Genomic DNA, 20,550 nt, shown 5'->3' with positions numbered 1-20,550 from the left:
GGAATTTTGTGCATAACGGCAAAAAAAAAAAAAATCATTCTTGATGGTTGGGGTGTGACAGGATAGCCAATAGAAGCCAGGAGATGGCAGCAAAGCACCACTCCTCTATTAGACAGGGCTGCGGGCTGACTAAACAAAACTCCTTCCGTACACTGCAACATAGTTCCTTGGGACCAAGATACCACAAGATAGCTTTGAAATTAAACAGCTCTTTGACCCGACTGGTGTAAAATCGCCGTCTTGCCTTCTTCGCGGGGGCTCGTGTGCACTTCGCAGTCGGCGTTCATCGATACTTGACAACATTGGCAAGCGCACCGCCTGATGGAGTAGGAAGGCTACGGTGCTTGTGCGAGGCCATTCTTTTAAAGTAAGTCTCCGATGTTTGAAGTATTTCAAGATGTCACCGTCTCCGCGTCATTCTCGTCAAACGTCGCTTTTTTTTTTCGCTTTTGGCCGTCGCCCCAACGACGGGATTTTGCTTGCAAAACACTTCTCACTCTCACTTCTGTCGTCGTAGACTGCGGAACATGCGCCGGAGCGCAAATGGAGGGTAAATCTCGAGCTCTTAAGACTTAGCTGGGACACGGTTGCTGACTGAGAACTGCGACCGGTCCAGGGTGGTTATTTTGCTCCACAGGACAAGATATAAAAGATACAACATACTGTATATACCCAGCATAGAGTGGAAGGCAGTGCAAAGGTCCCTTGAGGAAATGAGCAGCCAACACACACAAAAACTCGATCAATCCAAGAGCCCGCCCATCATTAGGGATCAAAGGCTCGCTCCTGTGCAAACAAAGCGGCCATTAGCGCCCCGGCGCATCTGTGGATGGCTGCGAAACGCTCTTCATGTTGCATAAAAGAGAAAAAATTCCCACCGGTGAGCGAGCATCGCCCCCACGCCCGCTTCCTGATAAATGACCCCCTTCAGAGTGCGAGATGAAGGTCAACAGTGTTTGCCGGCACGCAACGGTTTTGCGCGCAACAGATGATGAATCAACTTCTGACGGCATCGCCGTCGTTCTGCCGAGAACGTCTCCCCCACTTGGAAAGAATATGAATAGAACCCGCCGAGCGCATTTTTCATTTTGGGCATCGACACTCAGCAGCAAATAGAGCGCGGCTCTCAAACAAGACGCTCCCTCGACCTCCCCCCCCCCCCCCTTCCCCTGCCCCTCCGGGATCGGCTCTCGAGCTCCAGAGTGTGGCGCCGACCCCGCCCTCGCCTCTCCGGGATCAACTTTGAGCTCCAAAGGGCGGTGTCAGCAACGAGCTTTGCTTTCTCTTCGTTCTCTATAACGAGGACTCTCAAACTTTTTCTGTCTACGGGAGCACTTGCAGGAGGGGTTTTTTTGTTTTTTTTTTTCATAATCCTAACACCAATTTCATTAATATTATGATTAGTTTAATTTCACCTTAAATATTCATGATGTGTTTAATAGAAAGGAACCGTACCAAATTCAATTGGATTAAAATCAATGTTTGTTCGCGAGCTAGCGTGCGCCGCTTCCTACGCAGCTCACGTTGCCAGTTTTACACTTAGCGACCTTTCTGAGCAATTTTTCAAAACCGGCGATTTTTAATCCCTCGCGAAACAACAACAGGGGAGCAGGACGAAAAAGGAGAAAAGCTGAAGCATCCCCCGCCGATTCGGAGACAGTGACAAACTCCCGATAAGGAAGCCAGCAATCTTGATACTTCCCGACGTCTCAGGATCGACTTGCCGTGCTATGAGCGTCGTGTTATCGCGCCTGCCGTGGTTGTTTCTCATTCTGTCAAATAGGGATGAGGGTGGGTGGCAGTATTGGGGCAGCGCGGGGGGGGGGGGGGGGTGAGTTCATCAATGGCTTGATTAATGGCTGTGTAGGTCTTGATCAGTTATTGTGCACACGTCAGTATTTTAAAAGCAGGGTGCACACACACGCTGGCAATTAGGCCAAGTTGACCGAGGAGAGCGCCTTTGTTTTGCTCCCGTTCCGCTCGGAAGATGGTCGGGACATAAAAACTCTAATCCTTAAATCGAGATTGTAAAATAAACGATGACCCGGGGAGTTGACATTATGTTGGCGTTTGGTATCTAAAGAACAGCAGCAAAGCGAAGTCCACCCATCTGATCGAAACCAGCACCGATCTGACTCTGCCATTTGAAAGAACGTAAAATCGGTACGGATGCTCCAAAGAGTACGTTGAATGCACCATCTTTCCAACTTCCTGGTTGTCATTCCTTTCAAATCATCCTGAAAACCTTCAAGCAAATTCCAAATGCACACCGTTGAGGAAAAGGATTCGATTCAGCGGGCTAATAAAGGCCAAAATGGAGGCTCGCCTGTCACATCCTGGCGCTCGGCGGTGGGTCCGCGTCGGTCGGCTCGGGTCCTTCTCTTGCGGCTTCCCCTTCCTTTCGTCTGGCATCCTCTGCTTCCCAAAAGTCCCCCGTGGGTCTGTTGTCCCGCGCCAATGCGACGGCTTTCCAGGGTGCCCGTCGCTGCATCTCAAAGGTTCGTTTTGTCCAAATAATGGCGGGAGGGCTGCGCATTCAGGCGTCTGCGCGGGGTGACGAACATCTGCCGCTGCTGCTGCGGCTGCCGCCGCCTCTGAAGAGGACAGCCAAACTTTTGCCGGATGTCGGCGCATTTCTTGTCACTTTCACCAATTTTTGCAGATCCAAAGCGTGTCCAGGATTTTCTTCTGTTCTCTGCTACACGTTACCACAACCTACAAGGTACGAGTGGACAACGTTCAACCGCAAGGAGGTAATGTTTGCGCTCCACTTATCAACCAAAAGAGAAACTGGTGGAAAAAAAAAAAAACAGCCTGGAAAGTTGCGGGGGGGGGAAGAGTACCCGACATCACTTTCAATGATTGACGGGAAACGTCGTGAACATGTATCATCGCGCAACGATGGGGAACAGTCCCAAGGACCTGAGTCAGGAACTGAACAGGAAGGTGACCGTTTTGCAACTCAATGGCCAAGGTCAACTCAATGAAAAACGAGTCTGGAAAGGGAATTTCGAGCAAATTTTGACAGCGTTGGAATGGAATACATTCAAGCACAACTTCTGCCCGCTCATTGAAGAAACCTTTTGAGCCGTGATGCAAAAGGAAAGAAAAAGCAAAAAACAACTGCAGCTATTTCCATGGAGTTTTGGGACCAGGGTAAAGGAAGAACACATTCCATCGTGCCGCAAAAATATTGTCGTTCTTGTTTACTCGTATTATCTTGAAGTGTAACGTGACATCCCTCCGGGGGTTTCTGCTCGAGTCAGTATAGAATCAGAGATGCACAGGCTGTCGCGTGACATCAGTGAATTACTCAAAACAATATGCAGAAGCGTCGGCGTTTACAGGTGGGGCGTCGTCGTTTCGGCGACGCGGCAGCTTTTCCCGCAGCAAAGGTGAAATGAAGGCGAGGCCTCGGGGCAAACACAAAAGGAGACAGGTATGCGGGAGAGGAACGTCACGCTCAAGTCAAACATTTTTGAGGCCGGTTAGCGCAACAGTTTTGCAAAACCTGGACATCAATCCAAGGTCTCGGCCTGCTTTCGAAAGACGGCGATTTCTGCACAGGTGCCTCTTTGCCGCGAGCACATTAGCATGAGGAGCGCGAGCTCGGCAAACATTCCCCCCGACATAAAACAGCATCCAAGTGTACTTTTATCGCCTCTCCGCCGCCCTTCCATCTCCTCCTCTCGCTAATTTGTTGCAATCCAAAAGAGAAAAACATGGAAATGACACTGACGGGGATTTAGCACTTCTCCACTCAGCATGCAGAATGAGATGTCCCATCAACCCACCCTCCCACCATCCCTTCCCTTGTTTATTTAGAGAGAGGCTGATATTTTCTAATGCACCACAAGACGCAGGGCATGTACTCTACAGAGCAAAAACTTTTATAGCCGCCCCTACCCCAAGAATTTCAATTAGCTGCGGCAGAGGCGAGCGGAAACTCTCGCCACGATGCTAATGGACTTTTAAATCGCTCACCGAATTCCCCTCATTAATGCCATCCCCGGCCACCGCCGCCATTTGATTTCAAAGGTCAACTCCCAAATGTCAACATAGGAGCGGAAAATAGAGGACACTTTTATGACTGCAGCGGCGGAAAAACGCTGCGAACTGGAGGGGCCGGTCCGTCGGAGAGGAACTGGACTTTTGTGATATTCACCACAAAATCTTGACGCTGGGTGCTGGACGTGGGGAAAAATTTTAAAAAAGAGGCAGAATATTTGATTCCGTGCCACTCAAAAATGTGATGACCTACTTTATGGAGCAACTCCTGCAGTAGCGCGCCAACTGATTCTTTTTCCGGGAAAAGTAGATTTTTTTTTTTTTATTATTATTTATTTTTATTTATTTATTATTTTTTTTTTAAATCAGCAGCACTTATCGGCCTCTATACAGTGATTGAACAAAATCACCACAATGCAAATTTATTCGGCTAAATTATTCTAAATGATGTTTTAAAAAAAAAAAAAAAAAACTTTTATGGACAGTATTTCTAGGCGCAGAGGGTTCAAGTATCTTGGGGTCTTGTTCACGAGTGAGGGAAAAATGGAGCGGGAGATCGACGGACGGATCGGTGCAGTTTTGCGGACTTTGTATCGGTCCGTTGTGGGAAAGAGGGAGCTCGGTCGAAAGGCGAAGCTCTCAATTTTTTTCCCAGTCGATCTACATTCCTACTCTCACTTATGGGCACGAGCTGCGGGTCGTGACCGAAAGAACAAGATCCCGGATACAGTTTTTAAAAAAAAAAAAAAATCATGACATTGAGAATGGAGAGAAACCATTGCTATTTCACCCATCCTCAATAGGGTTTGGATCAGGAGGTGACGCCGCCGAACCTTGACTTTTACCTGATTGCGCACATTGAAGAATGGGAGTTGAATTAAGAGTACGGCCTGCTGTTATCAGAGCAAATAAAATTTGGGGCGTTGTGCCAGCATCTACCTGACAACTCTGCGGGTCATTCATTAATAAAAGAACTCAACGTTATTTTGTCGCGGTTACATAATCAAAGAATGTCTTTCCCCACCCCCCTGGCTTTCACAAGTGACTGCTAATAGCCCCTGCCTGCAAGTAGCTATTGGGGGGCGGTTTTACAGCTGCTTTCGAGAATGAAAATCAATTAACTCAATTATTTATCTACAACATCCTGATTGATTTAGCGCTGAAAAACTGCTTAGGGCTGAAAAAAAAAAAAAATCTGTACTTCACAGGAAAGTCGGATGCTGCCAAGAGACCTGAATGATCATCTGGGCACCCCACATTCCTTAAAATGTTTGCTCCAATGATGTCGGCACGCAGGTGACGAACTCCTTTAAAGTCGCGGCCAAACTTGCGAGGGTCCAAATGAAAACATTCGACGGCGGTGACTGAAGAGGATCATGAGCCTCAAAAGGTTTGCGGCGCAGTCCTATCAAGTGGGTGCATAGAGCGGTCTCCACGCTCAGAACCAACGCAGTACGCAATTGGTGATACTTTGTGTGAATTTGGAGCATCCACTGTAAATAAATCTCAGACAAAAATCACGCATCACGTCAGACTGGAGGAAATAGTTCCGTAATGTAATTGAGAGCAAAACTCGTGGTGTGCTCGTCATCCCCTGACCTCAACCCCATCGAGAACCTCGGAATTCTAAGGGTGGACGGCGGTGTGGTTCTTGGCCCCGACGGCCAATTTGGTTCAGATTCAGCAAAAATCTACTTTTGCCCGATATGCAAGTGACGCACGTCATCAAATGCATGAAACACAGCAGGATCTTTTCATAAGAATTATGTGAGAAAATTGGTGTGATTCACAGATTCAAGTTTGGTTTTTTTTTGTTTTTTTTTTTTGCTTTCTTGGAAGCTAAAGGTGCTAGATCGCTTTGGGGAGGAAAAAAAAAAAAAAACACTTCCCAAGAATGTGGGAGAAACACTGTCATGTTCTAGAAGGTGTGGATTTTTCCAAAAACCAACACAAAAACCGCGAGAGAAGTTATTATCTGCACATCAAATTAATATACATATATATTTTTTAATCTGTGTGTCCAGCATGTACATGTCTGCATTTTATTTCGGCGTGCAATTTAAAACGGGAGACATTTCCCAAGCCCCGCGTTTAGCTTATTATCAGCGGAGGAAGAAGTCGAGCGGATTCAATTTAAGGAGATGTAGTGGATCGCGAAGGCGTCTCAGCATTCCGGAACAAATTTGATATGTGTCTGGAAGTCAGACAGCCCGGAACGGTGTTGTCGGGGGTGTGGGGCGGGGGAGGGGGGGGGGGATAGGTAATAGTTTTCTTTGCGATTCCAATTTCCCATCATCGCGCAGATATTTTTTTTTTTCCCCCCATCCTTATCGCGCTCGCAAATTCTCCCAGCAAAGCAACCTGGACGGGTTAAATTACAGGGCTGCAGTACGGAAAGAGGGGGGGGGGAAAAAAAAAAAAAACTTCAATAAAGTTGTGCTGTTCGCTTGCATTATTGATGATAATTGAAGACGATAGCCAACGTCCCGCCAAATTTGCGCGAGTGGATTTCTTTTCTCCTTCTCATCTTTTGTTCGTCTCACCAGGCGCTGTCTTTTCTCTTACGTAGCGTCGTACAGAATATCATTTACAGTCAAAATTGTATGAGGCGTGTGGCGTTGAAGTGAAACGTGAGGCTAATTAAAGGAAAGTTACTTCGAGGGGGGGGGGGGTTTCAAGAAAATTCAAGAAATTCAAGAAAAGAAGTTTTATAATGCATCATGGGAACCGCGTGTAAAAATCATTGCGGCAATTGATCTTTGAACCAACAGTGCAGTAAGACATTTAGATGAAACATAAGAGTACTCACAGTCATGTATTCTTTATCCTCTGCAAGGAAATGAGCTGAGCTGAAAGGAGCGGAGGGAGACGTCTGTACTGTACAGATTGTTTTTATAAAGCACATTAGTAATAGAGTGCGATGTTGCTGGAAGAAAAATAACATTTCAATAGGTTTTGGGGCAAAGGAAAGGATTAACGGCCTTTCCGTTCATTGCATAACTGTTGATCACGCGTCGTGTCGTCGCTCTCCATTGCGTTGCACGACGCGGGCAAATGAACAAAAACAGCATATGCTTAATGATTTGGAACACGGCGTACTCGCAGTTGGATGCGGCGGGGTTTCTCCCCGTCGACCGAAACAAAGAAGACTGAGCGAGCAGGTGAAATGAACACAACACCGGGAGAGGAAATAAGCAAAAAAAAAAAAAACCCAACAAAAAAAAAAAAAAGCGCGCTCGGCGACGGGAGTTTGCGTAGGAGTGACGAGGGGCGCCCGAGGGGGCCTGCTAATCCGCGGGCGGGATTTGTTTTCCCGCATTGAAATCGCGGCAACACTGGCGCAGGTGCACAAAATTCCGTAAAAAAAAAAAAGACCACGGACGGCGTTGTCATCTTCCAATTTACCGACGGCAATAAAGCCGGAGCGTTTTTTATTGCCATTTTATTTCACTCTTCAACCCCCGCATCATTTTTGTCTTTAGCTGCAATATTAATGAAATAGCCATCGGCCGGCTGAGACTTGCAGACTTACCGTCGCTCATTCCAACGATGCTGTGCGGGCACTAAAAAGTCGGCGGCTGCTTTATTCGTCGCACAGGTTGGACTAGATCATCGCATGCTGCCGTGTAATAAACCCTTTATTACCTCCCCGTATTTCTTCCACGACTTTCTATTGTTGGGAGAAAACAGGTGTGCTTAATCATCATATTTGGGTTGAACATCATCAACACCGGAAGGAGCAGCACAATGTCCATTGAACTAAGGCAAAACATGCTGTAACAAATATACAATTCTTTACATTCTGTCGTCTGCTTCCTTGACCAGAATGACGACTTTCCTGACTTTGATGGACTTTTGTGTCTTCTTACGGACCTGACAGCGGATCGAGAGTGAAAGCCATTTTGAAGCGGAACATCGTAAAATGAGCTCACAGCCGAGCTTTTACGCGATATGCCAAAATTTCGACAATGTGTCTGTTAAACCAAGAGGAAAACAAGAACTTGACGCCGCTCAGAAATCAGGACAGTCCCTCTTTCATTCATGACCCAAATAGCACGCTCGCAACAAACAAGGCCCGATTAATGATAATTAAGCAGAGAGAGAGAGAGAGAGAGAGAGAGAGAAAGCGCTTTGAGAAAGACTCGATGAATCCAAGGACGGCCGCAAGGAACGGTTTGATTCCAGTCAAACACTCGGAGCGAAAACAAAAGGTGACTTTTTGATGTTTTGGTTGGGTTTTTTTTTTTCTTCTCCAGGAGAACAAAAGAGAGGAATTAGCGACTGAGAACAAAGCCCGGATCCTCGCTTTAATCACCACCGACGACTGCAAATGAAAGTGACTGGAAAACAATCGAGCGCTTCCATCCCAAGCAAGCGACGGCACGCTCGCTGATTGCTTCGCGTTGCGAAAATCCACATCAAAAATCTGACATAAATCAGAGTTTGCGCTTGTCAGCCGTTACAGAAACATTGAAAGAGCATTTTTGCCACGTTATACAGGAGCGGCATCGTAGTTACGTCGCGAGTAAGTTCTATTGACAGCCACGCTCAAAAACATTTTGGATTGTATGAAAAGTAACTTTTTTTTCTGTCAGACATAAAATCGGACTTAAACTTTTTTTTTTTTTTTTTTTTTTTTTTTAAGGCAAAAGAGCGAAAGGGAGACCAAAGAAAAGGTTGATGGATGTGGTGAGGGACGACATGAGGAGAGAGAGGAAGGCTTAGATGGAAAAGGATGACACGCTGTGGCGACCCCTGACGGGACAAGCCGAAAGGAAAAGAAGACGAAAAGCCATGGGTAAAAAAAACAAAAAAAAAAGAAAAAAAAGAAAGTTTTTATCCATGGCAAGAATGCACATGTACCATCATTGGACCAGAAGGAAGTGCTCGAAACGGGTGCCTGGACGTGTCAAAGTTACTACGAGAACAACCGTGACCTCCGCTTGTCAAATACTTCACTGTATATATTGTGATTCTTATTGGCTCATTTTTACGTGATTAGCACTCTGCTTTATATGATTGATCATAAACGAAACTAACCCTGACCAACCATCTTGGGCTTTCATTTGTTTTATGTGCGGCGGCCAAGGATCTCGACATTTTTACTCATTTAGTTAACTTTGATTAAAAGCTAAGAGCAGCCTGAGGGTCCCAAAGGAGGGGGGGGGGGGGGTTTATGCTGTGGCGTGGGGGGGGGGGTGTCAATAACATTCAATGGGAGTCGGTTGTGCTTCGGCGGAATGAGATTTTTTTCAAGCGGCCTCCTCACCCTTCATTATGCAGCCCGGATTGAAGCAAACCAATATGTAATCAAGGCCGATCAAATATTCATCGGGATGAAGGGGGAAAAAAAAAAATACACAAGACGGACGCGTCGACATTGCAAATTTGATCTTGCGATTCCACCTGAAAAATCGGTGCCAAAGTGCGAAGGCAGGCCGGGCTGCAAACAATCGGGAAAAAAAACATTCAGAAAATTCATGCAAATAAAGTCGGATATTTCGGACATAATGTTGTAAATGTTCAAGATTGGAAATGTATAAAAATGACTGAGATTGGCTTTGCAATATTCCAAAATCCAAACTGTGTAACATTATTCTTGTATTACAACTGATCTTGACCTCCTCTCCCCCCCCCCCCCCCCCGCAACTATACAATTTTATTTTTGGGCTGGCCCTAAAATTTGATTCACCATATTGTCACAGAAAAAAAATAAATGAATAAAGTGAAGCATTCCCAGTCGGGGACGCCGGAGTTCATGTCGATGCGGCGCAACTCGAAAAATGACTTTTATGAAATAATAATCAAGCTGTTTGATTGGCGGCCGGCGTGCTCGGCGACTTTGCCGAACACGACAAGGGCACAAAACTCAACTCGGGCAAGCGGCATGAATCTTTAACGAGCAAATGTTTATTTTTCACCACCACCCCCTCGCAACGTGACAATTCTCGGCCCCGGCCTTGTTGATAACCTCATTTAGGCCAAACAATCCGAAGACGAAGGTTGCCGCGGAGGTACCGGCGGCTCAGATTAAAGCGGATAAATAAATAATGGACTCGGAATAAGGCCGGCAAAGTACTCGAGCACGCCAAATTCAAAAGTGCGTCCTTGAGGGTACGCAAAACATTGGTGGCGGGTCCAAAATATGAGCAAACAACAGTGGCGAGTAGGAAGCAGGTATCAATACTTTGTTAGTGAACAAAAGTAAAGCTCTTCAAAGTAAGAGCCTTTTATTTCCCCAGTCAGTCATGGCTAAAAACATTGCTACTGTTTTTTTGTTTTTAGCCAGAAAGCTATAAAGACTTTCTAACACAAAATCAGACTCATCTTCGCTGGTTTGGAGCTCAATCCGGAGAATTTTATTTCATGGCAACCAATTTTGTGAGACTGGCCACAATTCCAGTGGCGGGAAAAATAATGATCTCCGTCCGTATTCTATCCGGCGTGCTTTAATTGGAAGGTGTGCGATTTTTCCCCATTTCGTTCTCCGCTCTACGGTGGTTCGCTCCCGCTGGTGGAACTGTCGGGCGGTGGGCGGGGGGGGTGGAGACCCCGACCGACCGGCAGATTTTACAGACTCGATCCCAGCGGAATTCCCGTCGCGCTCGGCTTTTAATTAGATAAAGCTTCGGCCGGGTTTGAACGTATACTTTACAGCCGTGTCAGGCTAAAAGGCTCCGCGCGCCGTAAATATCAACCGAGACATTAATAGAACCTAGATTAGAGGGTGGAATGTGCGGATGACGGGCAGCCAGGAGAGGGCACGGCTTCACGTCGGGAGCTATTTATAAACGCCAAAAATGGAGGTCTCTGTTAATATTTGGCGTACTCGATTAACAACCGTGAAAAAAAAAAAAAAAAAGATATGATTTCTTTGGGAGTGAGCATACGCACATACATGGCTATTTCGTATATTTGAGATTTTTCTGAAATAATAACGTCGGGATATTTGAAGAATAAAGTTCCATATTTGGAGAGCGACATGAATCAGACAATGTACAAGAAACAAAGAATAAACAGAGGTCAAGTCTCGAACGACGTCGTGTTCTTTGTGCTTTGAAAAAGTCTCGGTATTTTGTCCACATCTCGGAAGCCATTTTGTATCCATTTGTACTTTCACTGCATCTGACGCTACTAATCTTTTGCGCGTCCCACCTCCGCCGTACCTCTCCTCGGTCGTCACTCGGCGCCGCGGCCCGTCTTGCTCAGCACAGAACTCAACTCGCTCAGCAGATTCGGGGGCATCTTTCCATCCCCGCCCCCCCAGCTGGGCCTCTTGCCGGCGGTCCGCAGGCTACTTTGCCGGGAAGCGGGCGAGGCCCCCGGGCAGGGCTGGCATGGGTCCATGACTGAACAGCGCCGCGGGCCCGTGGGCTTCGGACCGTCGGGGCTGGCGCTCTTGAGGGCGAGGGAAATTCTCCTCTCTGACATCTGAGGGCAAAAGTTAGTTAATTGACATTTGGGAGACATGACATTGTGCTGAACTAACGAGTCCATGGATGAGCTCACCTGTCTGGGTGACGCGGAGTTCAGCTGCAGTCGCATTCCACCGTCAGCCGCGGCTCCCCCTTTGGAGGGCGCATGAACTGCGCCGTCCCCCGGGTCCGAGCGGAGGCCAGAGCCGAACTGCGCGTGCAGAAAAGGAGCAGTGAAGAGACGATAAAGACCGTTTTGGATCATGGACATCCTCCCACCCTCCCCCCCCCCTCGCCGCACGCCACTCTCGCCCTTTTGACCGCTCAAAGCGCCTTTCTTGTCCTTTTCTTTTTTCCGAGAAGCTGCCGGGACCTGTCCTCGGACGTACGCGCCGACCCACGCGCCGCCATCAATTGCGCCTCGCTACAAAATGACGGGCCGTCGTCGGCCAGTTGCTATGGAAACTGTCTCGGCGTAACGTTCGCTAACGCGCAAAAGGGAGGAAACTTCCTCCCTGCCTTTGCCGCCGCTCCTACGTTTTTCTCCACTGTTGGGGTCATTCTGGAATTGGATGGAAAATGTAGGAAGACGAAAAAAAAAAACAGTCAAGGAACAATTTGATTTGTCCTGCTCAACTCACGCCGGCATCTGGAAAAATATGTTTTTGAAACGCCGTCGACGAAATTCTGCACAAGTTAAATGAAAGCAAGCATCGGCAGCAACGTTCCCGCGGATAGACGAGGAGCTCACCACCGCCTGGGATGTGACCGAGGAGTGAATGAATAATCCGGGAAAATTGAAAAAGCGGAATGGCTTATTATGATTCTGGACGTAACCTGGACATGAACGAGGGGGGGGGGGGGGGGTCAAGAGAAAAGAGACTGGGGATTGCTCAATAGCACCTTCGGCATTCTTAAATCCATTTCGCTACAATTTCCAGTCAGCATTTTGGATTGTTTGAAGTACCACGTAAGGACGCAAAATATCTTTCCCCTTCTGGAATGACCCATTTAGCGGATTCGGGTGTGTGTGTGGGGGAGGGGGGGGGGCGTGCACAGCTCCGGATTTACTCGTCGTCCAGGTGAGAGCACTTTTGAAGCAGAAAAATTGGATTCCCCTTTAGATCAATCTCCACCTGACAACGTTGGCCTTTTTGCTTGCGAGGGCGGTAAAAGGCTTTTACCCAAGTAAGCGGGGGGGTGGCGCTCATACGAAGGAAATGTCTGCGCCGGGCCGCGAAAGCCGGAAGCCTCGACGGGTCGGAGTGACGGAGTCGGGAAAAGGGGACGCCTGCCCGCTCCCGGTCCGGAGAAGAAACATTGCAGAAATCCCGCACAGAGTTCAGCAAAAGTCAAGCAAAGTATTTTTGGTACTGGAAAGTCGGATTATGTTTTATAGTGTACAGTTCAGGTGAGCGCAATATTTTTTTGCGATATTGGGCTGGAATAATTTCCATCAGTTTCAATTCGGGCGCCATCTAAAAATATTTTTCGAATCGAGTACTCTACCGATCATCCCGTCAATCAATCGAGTGATCGGATAGCCTCCGGCACTCCCTGCGACCCTCGTGAGCATAAGCGGCAAAGAAAATGGATAATTTGGAAAGCTTGTTTGAATATTAACTGCCTCTGAAGCTCGTAGAACTTGTGCATCGTTTCTCAATAGGGTTGAGGTCAGGGAAGGACAGTGGACCACATCAGGATTGATGATTTTTGTTGTCGTCGTCCGCTTCTTTACAACCTCCAAAAATGTTTTGAAACTGTACAACTTTTTTTTTCCCCCCCATTTGCGGTCCCCATTATCACGGCGCCGATTACAGAGCACAAAACGACGCGAAAGTGGCCCCCGGCCTTATTTCTCGCGAGCGGATTGAAGGTATTGCGGCGTGACCGCGCCAACTTTACACCTTCCCCCGTTTATGAATTTCATCAGACTAACAGCACAACGGGAATTGGCGGCGAGGTCCGTGCGATTTAATAACGCCGGTGTCGTCGGGCTTTCCGATCGTAAAAGATGATTTGCGAGGACGGAAGCTCCGCCCCCTCCCCTCCCCCCGCGGCTTCCGATCAGAAGGCGGATTTTCGGCGGGTACCTTCGCGCTGATGATGTCCGTCACCCAGCCGACCTGCGTCTCTCTCTCGTCGCAGCAGAAATGCCTGCAAGGGAACGGAGATCTCTCGGGTCGGTCGGGCGGGCGGGCCGGTGCTCCGTTGCGCGGCGCTTTGGTTTACTCACCACTGCTGTTTCTCCGTGTAGACAGTGAAGCCCCAGCTGTTGGGGACAAAAATTAAATCAAACGAGGATTTTATATCATCTTTGTTAGTTAATAGTACTGGCTGGAGGTCATGGCTTCACGCATGAAAGGGGACGCCGTGTTTTGTTGTTGTTGTTGTTTTTCACCTATTTGTTGTCCAGAAATTGCAATGACAGGAAGAAAGAGGGGACGACTTCCTCCGGCTTCAGCGGTGCGGAGGACGAGCGGGGGCCCGAGCCGTTGAGGCGGCCGCGACGGCGCGCGCGGACAGACGCCGGCCTAATGAGGCTCCTCCTCCCCCACCCTCGCTTCTCTCGTCTTCATCTCAGCGCCTCCCGCGGCCCACTCGACGGTCGCGTCGCTCTTTTTGCCGCTCCGAAAACTCGGCCGCTCCGCCCCCGCACGGGTGATTCACGCAAAACTCGCCGGGGAGCGACGATGATCCAAACGCGGCCATTTTTTTTTTTTTTAAAGCACAACATACCTGCTCGGAGGCTTCAGCTTCTTCTTCAGGCCCAGGTAACATTTTGCAGCCTTGAGATGGAGCATCTTCTCGGCTTTTGTGGTCTAAAAAAAAAAAATAAGAAGAAATGTATAAAATACGCCGAGAGGTTACATGATTGATTCTCTCAAGTGTGCCGAGTTGTGCACTTTTCATTTCATCACGTTGGCATTCATTTGAAGTGCTGCTCCCCCCGTCCCCACGTCCCTCCCAATCCCAAAAACCAACCTAGCGATTATCACGGAGGCCAAAGAATATCAACGCAACAGCGAGGAGGCGATTTCCTTGGCGTTTTTGCGGCGTAATTAGCCGCATTTTCATACGGAGAGGCAACCTTAGCGGGAGGCGGTATTCTCCACGCCGCCCGCCACCGCTACCGCCCTCGCTCCTGCCAGAAGTACTGCACCTTCATCAATTATTAACACTTCCTCACACGCCTTTACAAATCCCACGTTTCAACTGCAGATAGGCGCCAGGAAGAAAAAGCCTCCGGGGAACGCGAGGCCGCCGGTCCTCTCCAATCTCCAAAGCGCCTGTTTTTATCTTTTTATGGCAAGTCAGCAGGAATTCTTTCACTGCTTTTCCTTACTTCATCCAAAAAAAAAAAAAAACTGGGGGAAATGACACTTGCCTGTCACCGGAGAAATAAAGTCATAAGAAATCAGGCGAGTCTGTTTCATCGCCCCCTTTTTTTTTTTTATTTTTATTTTTCAAATAAAGTTGACCAAAAAACAAAAAAAAACCTCAAGATATACCGCAGGTGGAAGTCTCCATGCTGTGTTTGAATGGGAAAAGCTGCGACGGGGAGGATGTTTACCGGCGTTGCGTCGTGAGATTAAGGCAGAAAATGAAAAAGTGCGCTCACTTTGATATCTCTGTAGAGCAGCAGCTTGTGGGCCCGCAGCACCACGTAGCGGTCCTGGAACTTGTGCCCGGAGAGCAGCTTGGAGCAGCCGTCGCTGAACTTGAGATGCTCGCCTTTCACCAGCTGCGTCGGATCCACTTTGGGGGACAAACGGGAATCGGGAGTTAGCCGCGACGGACCGCCGAAAGAAAGCCGCCCCGCCCGGTTGGAGGAAGACCAGTTTGGGGTCTCTCATAAGCCTAATTCGACTGCTCCAAGTCACCCGCGTGATCGCCTCAATCATCTTGTGCATCTAGGACAATTTCATATAACCGGAAAGACGTGACTCACTGAATTTCCCTGTGAAATTCAACTCGCTTGTCTGAATGAGTGTCATGCACTTAATGAGTATGAGCCACACATGTGCCGGCGACCAGTCCAGGGTGCGCGTCACACCTCTCACTCAAAAGTTGTACCTTTGTCTCCCGCGTCCCGTTTGGCCAACGCCAACTTCTTCAGAACCAGAAAGGCCGAACTGGGGTAGTCCAGCGCGCTCCATTCCAAGACCTGCTCCAGGATCTTCTCGCTGTGGTGCAACGGCCGCTCTGTGCCAAGCGCAAGAAAACGATGACGAGGACGCAAAATGCTTTCCGATGGCAGAAACAACTCCGGCCTCAAGGCGGTAAAAAACCCTGCACTAATTCCAATTAACTGCAAAACAAAACCGCGCCGCTGTTCTCCTTATTTTAGCAGCGCGAAAGTTATCTTGAGCGGATCAAGATATGATTATAAAAACACACTCATGTGCAAAATAGACCCATTATCTCCTCCTAATTGGTGAAGGGGGCGCAACACTATCGGCACACTCCTGCTCCTCCACTCCCCAGTTATTCATAACCCCCGAGGTAAAACGAGCCACAAGGGCGTAACATATTCATAGCGCCGGCTTTATCGTCTTTGGCATCGCGGCAGACAAATATGAGCTGGCTGCTTTATCTCCAGCCGCCCGGCGAAAAATGCCATTTTGACGGCGTCGGGAGTCGGTTTGGAAAACTCCAGGAAATTTCAAAAAGGTGGAAACTTTGAATTGGGAGGAACAGAAATTGAATCGGGAATTCAATTGTGGGGAACTTAAGAAGAGCTGGGGGAAATGGATTTTAACGTAATCCTGACCAGATTTCATGCAGGTACAACTGAATATCAAGAGCCGCTAGCCGGAAGTGGTTTGTTTTGACAGGACGTCCAAGAACCTGACCGCAACCAGAGGAATTAACCATTCGTGGTACGAGGGCTCCCCCTAGCGGTACCCCAAAGAATTACTGAATTAAACGCAAACATTTTTTGCAGAACGCTACACGGGCACTCACCCAACTCTCCGTTCTCGATGACTTCAAATACGGTCCAGCCGTCGTCGCCGTCGTAGGGGATGTTCCGCATGTTCAGCGCCGTCTCCGCGAGCTCCGCCGAGCGCATGCTGGGCCAGACCTGGCGACGTCGACGACAGAAAACGTCGGCGGCGCAAAGAAGAAGGGGGGAAAAAAAGAATTATTAACGCGACTTGTGCAACAGTGTCAAAACTGCGGCGGGTACGTCACGGAACGGCTAAAATTTTAGTTCGCTACGTTTTCTGGTCCGCACAGAAAGGGAACCAAAAAAAATGATTTGTGTTATCAGGAACACATTTAATGACATTTAAAATGACACAGACGTGACCTTCGCTATCCAGATTGTGGTGGTGGGCAGATCTTCCCAAAGCGAACGGACACAAACAGCGGTGAAAGGAGAATTTTGCACGCGCGTGTCGGCACCTTGATTAAACAGCAATTCTCCGGCCCTCGCCTTTCCAGGTACACCTCGAAGATCAAGTCCCCAGCTGGCGAGAACTGAGCGGGAGATGAAAATTCAAAATCAGCTCGGCCGCAAAAACAGCGCACGATTAGCTCAGCAAGCGCTTTTCATTTGCAGCCGGGGAACATCTGCTCAGGAGGGAGTCTCCGATACCGCCATCAAAACCGGCTGGATTTCTCGCTTGTGGCTTTTTATTTGACTTTCAAAATATTCAGCGCAAAGTTGTTGGTTTTTTTTTTATTATTTTAGATGATAGCGAGAGAAAATTTAGCGAATAAATGAGGGTTTTATTCATTTTTCCTCTCCCAAATGTTTCCACCAGCTGCGCCCCGTGGGCACGGATTCCCTGCCAAAAAAGGTTAACGGGAACAAAGCTCTCATTCCGCATGCCTCCTCCCCCGTCGTGGCCGCCCAACCCCCCCCCCCCGTCATCCTGACCCACGCCTCCAACCCATTGCCTCATTTCCAGGAAAAGTGCTCGAATGAAAGCCTGATTTGCGAGATCCCGATGCAAGCCGGCAAATCAATACGCGCGCACAAACAAAACAGAACCGTGGGTGATTTCCATTTGCCGGGATTGACTTACTGTGGTGTCCTTTTTGTCATTCCAGCGCGTGATGAAACTATTCTCCCTCTCCATCTGTCGCACCTGCTCTTCATTGACCTGTTGGAAGCAAAACGGGCCGGGAATCAATTCACAGTCGCTTCAGGAGGAAAACATTGAGGAAATTGCAGAAAACTCCATTTTCATGACTCAAGTTTGCGGAAGATTAAAAAAAAAAAAGCAACAAGGATTATTCATGACATATTTTTTTTTTTCTCACTTGACGAAGCAGTCAGTTGGCAACACAGCAAACCCGTTGCTTCGGCGATATACGAACAAAAGATGAACAGGATGAGACAGAACTGCTACGGCCAAAACCAAGCAACAAGTGGCTGTTACGTGCGATAATTGTGTCTATTTTTTTTTTACAGAAGAATGTCTGCGCGCTTTTAAAAAAGAAACCTGGGGACTCGTACAAAGGGGTTTGATGAGTCGCTCTGGACTCACGTTGAAGAGCGTAACGTAGTTGTCGATGAGGTCGAGGACCACGCGGATCTCCTGCGGCGTTTGTCCCTGTGTCTGGAACAAGCAGGAGGAGAAGACCGAGGCCAGTTTGTCACTCGGCATGCGGTTGAGGTGCCGGCACAGCTGAATCCTGCACGACAAGGAGGAACACCGCGCGCGCACCACACAAGGGGCTCTATTCCAAGTCCACTTCAGATTGAAACAATTGTACGCTCGTCAAAAACCAGTGCACATGTCACAAAAGAACCTTTGACAATCACTCAATTTTCTAAACATGTGTGGCACAATATCCGGGGTGGATACCTGTAAAGGTGTTGGAGCAGCGCATCAAGGGTTGCCCTGTTGGCTTTGGGCAAACTTTCAATAAAAGTGGAGTACTTTTTTACTCTCAGGCTCTCGACCTCCTCATCTACACACACACACACACACACAAAACGCCGTTTGCCAAAGGTGGGAGTAGGTCACATATGTGCAACTCATAAGTAAGTCAACTCTTGACCTTCAAGTGTCGAGGAAATTACTGGAGCAAAAATTTTTTGTCGAGTCAAGTCATTACTTGCGTCTGGCAAGTCGTGAGCCAAGTCTCGCTCCCAACATGCTGTCGCGACCGTGCGGTTATGAGGAAAGCCAGGCGAGCGTGTTCGCCTCCCCGTAGCTGACCTTGCCATCGTCGGCTGCACCGACACATACCCAAAGCCGAAACCCAGTAAGGGTAGAGCTCCTTGGTCAACAGGGCGTCCTCCGCTTGCGATAAGAAGATCTTCAGCGTGTCCGTCACATCCTCCAGTTGGTGCTCCTTGTCCCGAAGTTTGACATTACGGGCGTCCAGGGTGAACTCCTCCAGGAGCTGCGCCACCCCGTTGGGATCTCCGGGCCGCTGGTAGACCCCCTCCTGGCACAAACCTGCCACAAGAGGACAGGAATACTCGATTCAAATCCGGCAGTCCAGCTGTCGAATGCGAGCGGGTTTTCCTAAACCCGGCGAAGAGCGAAGGGCTTCATTTCCAACCCACCGTACTGAGTGACAAACGCAATGCAACTCTCCACGACGATGGGGACGCCGTTTTTCGTGAGCTGCTGGTCGCCGAGCGCTTTGCCGTCGGTGCCGGCGGCCTGCGTGATGGCCGAGCGCCAAAGCGCAAAGTCGGCCGCGTTGAATCCGTGGATGTAAATGGTTCTGTGAAAAAAAAAAAAAAACATAAATGAAAACGGGAGTGAGGCGCATGAAAGAAGTATACAACTTTTAAATTCAATAGTTTTGCATTTCATCTTCTAAGGCGTGTTTTGTAGCGACATTTGTAAAAAGTAAGGATTTTCCCACGGTGGCAATCTTTGCATTGTGTGCGATGAAATTCACCTTGGCTGCACCACTGACATACCTTCCGCTCTCCACCATCAGCAGCACTTGGATCTTCTCCTCGCCCTCGGTGTGGGTGGTGACGGCTGAGGACGAGAACACATGTGAGCCTTCAAGGAGACGCTTTGGGAATTCAGCGGAAGCGAATCCCAAAAAAAAAAAAAAGAAAAAAATTCAGAGCAAGTCCTGAACGGGGCGATTTTTAAATCCGACCGGACTGGATGCTCCTGACATCTGTGTGGTGTGCGGACACCTAAACACACAAGGATCTTCTGGATTGGTGACTTTCGGTGTTTGCAGATAACACAATGTATGAAAATGTCAAAGTCATCAGAGAGTTAGCACGGTTAATCACAGACTCTCTTAAATCGTAAGCGGATTAGGCCATTTTGTGCTGCGGGGTTATACAGATCTAATTTGTGGCCTATTAAAAGCTCCACTTAAGCTGTCTAGCAGGGGACTGTTTTGCTTGTGGCCATTTTCGAGGAAAGGCACAGCAGCCCGATGATGTCACTGCGACACTCGCTTTGAGCATTGCTTCTTGTGTTGTGTCATTTAAAAAGTATGCCAAACCATTGGAATCTTCATCTAAATAACAAATAATAAACGGAGTCTGATTAAAGTACAGTTCTTTGCAGTGTCAAACATTCAGAGGACAACGAGGAAAAAGGAAGTGAACCTTTTTCGAAAACGCTTACTGAGCTCCTGCAGCTGTTTGAGGTGAAGCGCCGCCCGGTCTCCGTCCTCGTCGCCCGAGCCGAAGTGCAGGACGGAGCCGGCCAGGACGAACCAGCCCATCCTCCAGTGGTACAGGTCGTGGCCCTCCTTGTAGAGGAGTCGGCCGACGAGCTCGCTGTCCTTCTGCACCAGATCTTCTGCCTTGGGTGGCACCAAGCACTGGCGGGAACAAGCACCGACGTTGGAAAACAGCCGGGTCGAGCTTTGGGCCGGCGGGAAGCGGACGAAAAGACTTTTGCCCTTTTGGTGATAATCAAGCCACGCCCAGCTCCACACCTTGACTTCATGCTAACGAATATTTGTAACTTTTTGTGAGGAGTAGTAATTCTCTTGACTTATTTAGGAATTACCGAGAAGTTTGAAATGGAGTTGGGGGGGGGGGGCGGATCGTACGTCTCCTGCCTTATGTGAATTAGAAAAAGCAGAGGAAAAAAAAAAAAAAAGAAACTTCACCTCATGACATGTTCAACACCGCGCCAGTGCAGTGCTTCCTCTGATACAGATGGAGAAGGCA

The 20,550-nt window shown here is 48.4% G+C and overlaps 1 protein-coding gene across 4 annotated transcripts in view; it reads right to left on the bottom strand.

Annotated features, from left to right (window-relative positions):
- Positions 1 to 6,760: 6,760 nt before the first annotated feature.
- arap2 (ArfGAP with RhoGAP domain, ankyrin repeat and PH domain 2) overlaps positions 6,761 to 20,550 on the bottom strand; it is a 54,663-nt gene continuing 40,873 nt past the window's right edge. For 2 of the 4 annotated variants that reach the window (XM_061808843.1, XM_061808842.1), the window contains exons 18-33: positions 19,997 to 20,195; positions 19,321 to 19,384; positions 18,955 to 19,118; positions 18,632 to 18,844; positions 18,245 to 18,350; positions 17,924 to 18,071; positions 17,459 to 17,536; positions 16,833 to 16,907; positions 16,392 to 16,509; positions 15,501 to 15,629; positions 15,046 to 15,182; positions 14,163 to 14,245; positions 13,660 to 13,695; positions 13,517 to 13,580; positions 11,518 to 11,634; positions 6,762 to 11,439 (exon numbers count right to left, since the gene is read on the bottom strand). In XM_061808843.1, coding sequence (XP_061664827.1) covers positions 11,188 to 11,439; positions 11,518 to 11,634; positions 13,517 to 13,580; positions 13,660 to 13,695; positions 14,163 to 14,245; positions 15,046 to 15,182; positions 15,501 to 15,629; positions 16,392 to 16,509; positions 16,833 to 16,907; positions 17,459 to 17,536; positions 17,924 to 18,071; positions 18,245 to 18,350; positions 18,632 to 18,844; positions 18,955 to 19,118; positions 19,321 to 19,384; positions 19,997 to 20,195 — 1,983 coding nt within the window. In that variant the 3' untranslated portion in view covers positions 6,762 to 11,187. Of the gene's footprint in view, positions 11,440 to 11,517; positions 11,635 to 13,516; positions 13,581 to 13,659; positions 13,696 to 14,162; positions 14,246 to 15,045; positions 15,183 to 15,500; positions 15,630 to 16,391; positions 16,510 to 16,832; positions 16,908 to 17,458; positions 17,537 to 17,923; positions 18,072 to 18,244; positions 18,351 to 18,631; positions 18,845 to 18,954; positions 19,119 to 19,320; positions 19,385 to 19,996; positions 20,196 to 20,550 lie in introns of all 4 variants that reach the window. The other 2 variants (XM_061808846.1, XM_061808845.1) reach the window with 2 other exon arrangements.

The sequence above is a fragment of the Syngnathoides biaculeatus genome, chromosome 21 (genome assembly GCF_019802595.1).
Source record: "Syngnathoides biaculeatus isolate LvHL_M chromosome 21, ASM1980259v1, whole genome shotgun sequence".
In the NCBI taxonomy this organism is placed as follows: domain Eukaryota; kingdom Metazoa; phylum Chordata; class Actinopteri; order Syngnathiformes; family Syngnathidae; genus Syngnathoides; species Syngnathoides biaculeatus.
The sequence above is the reverse complement of the archived record's forward strand: the minus strand, read 5'-3'. Positions and strand labels throughout refer to the sequence as shown.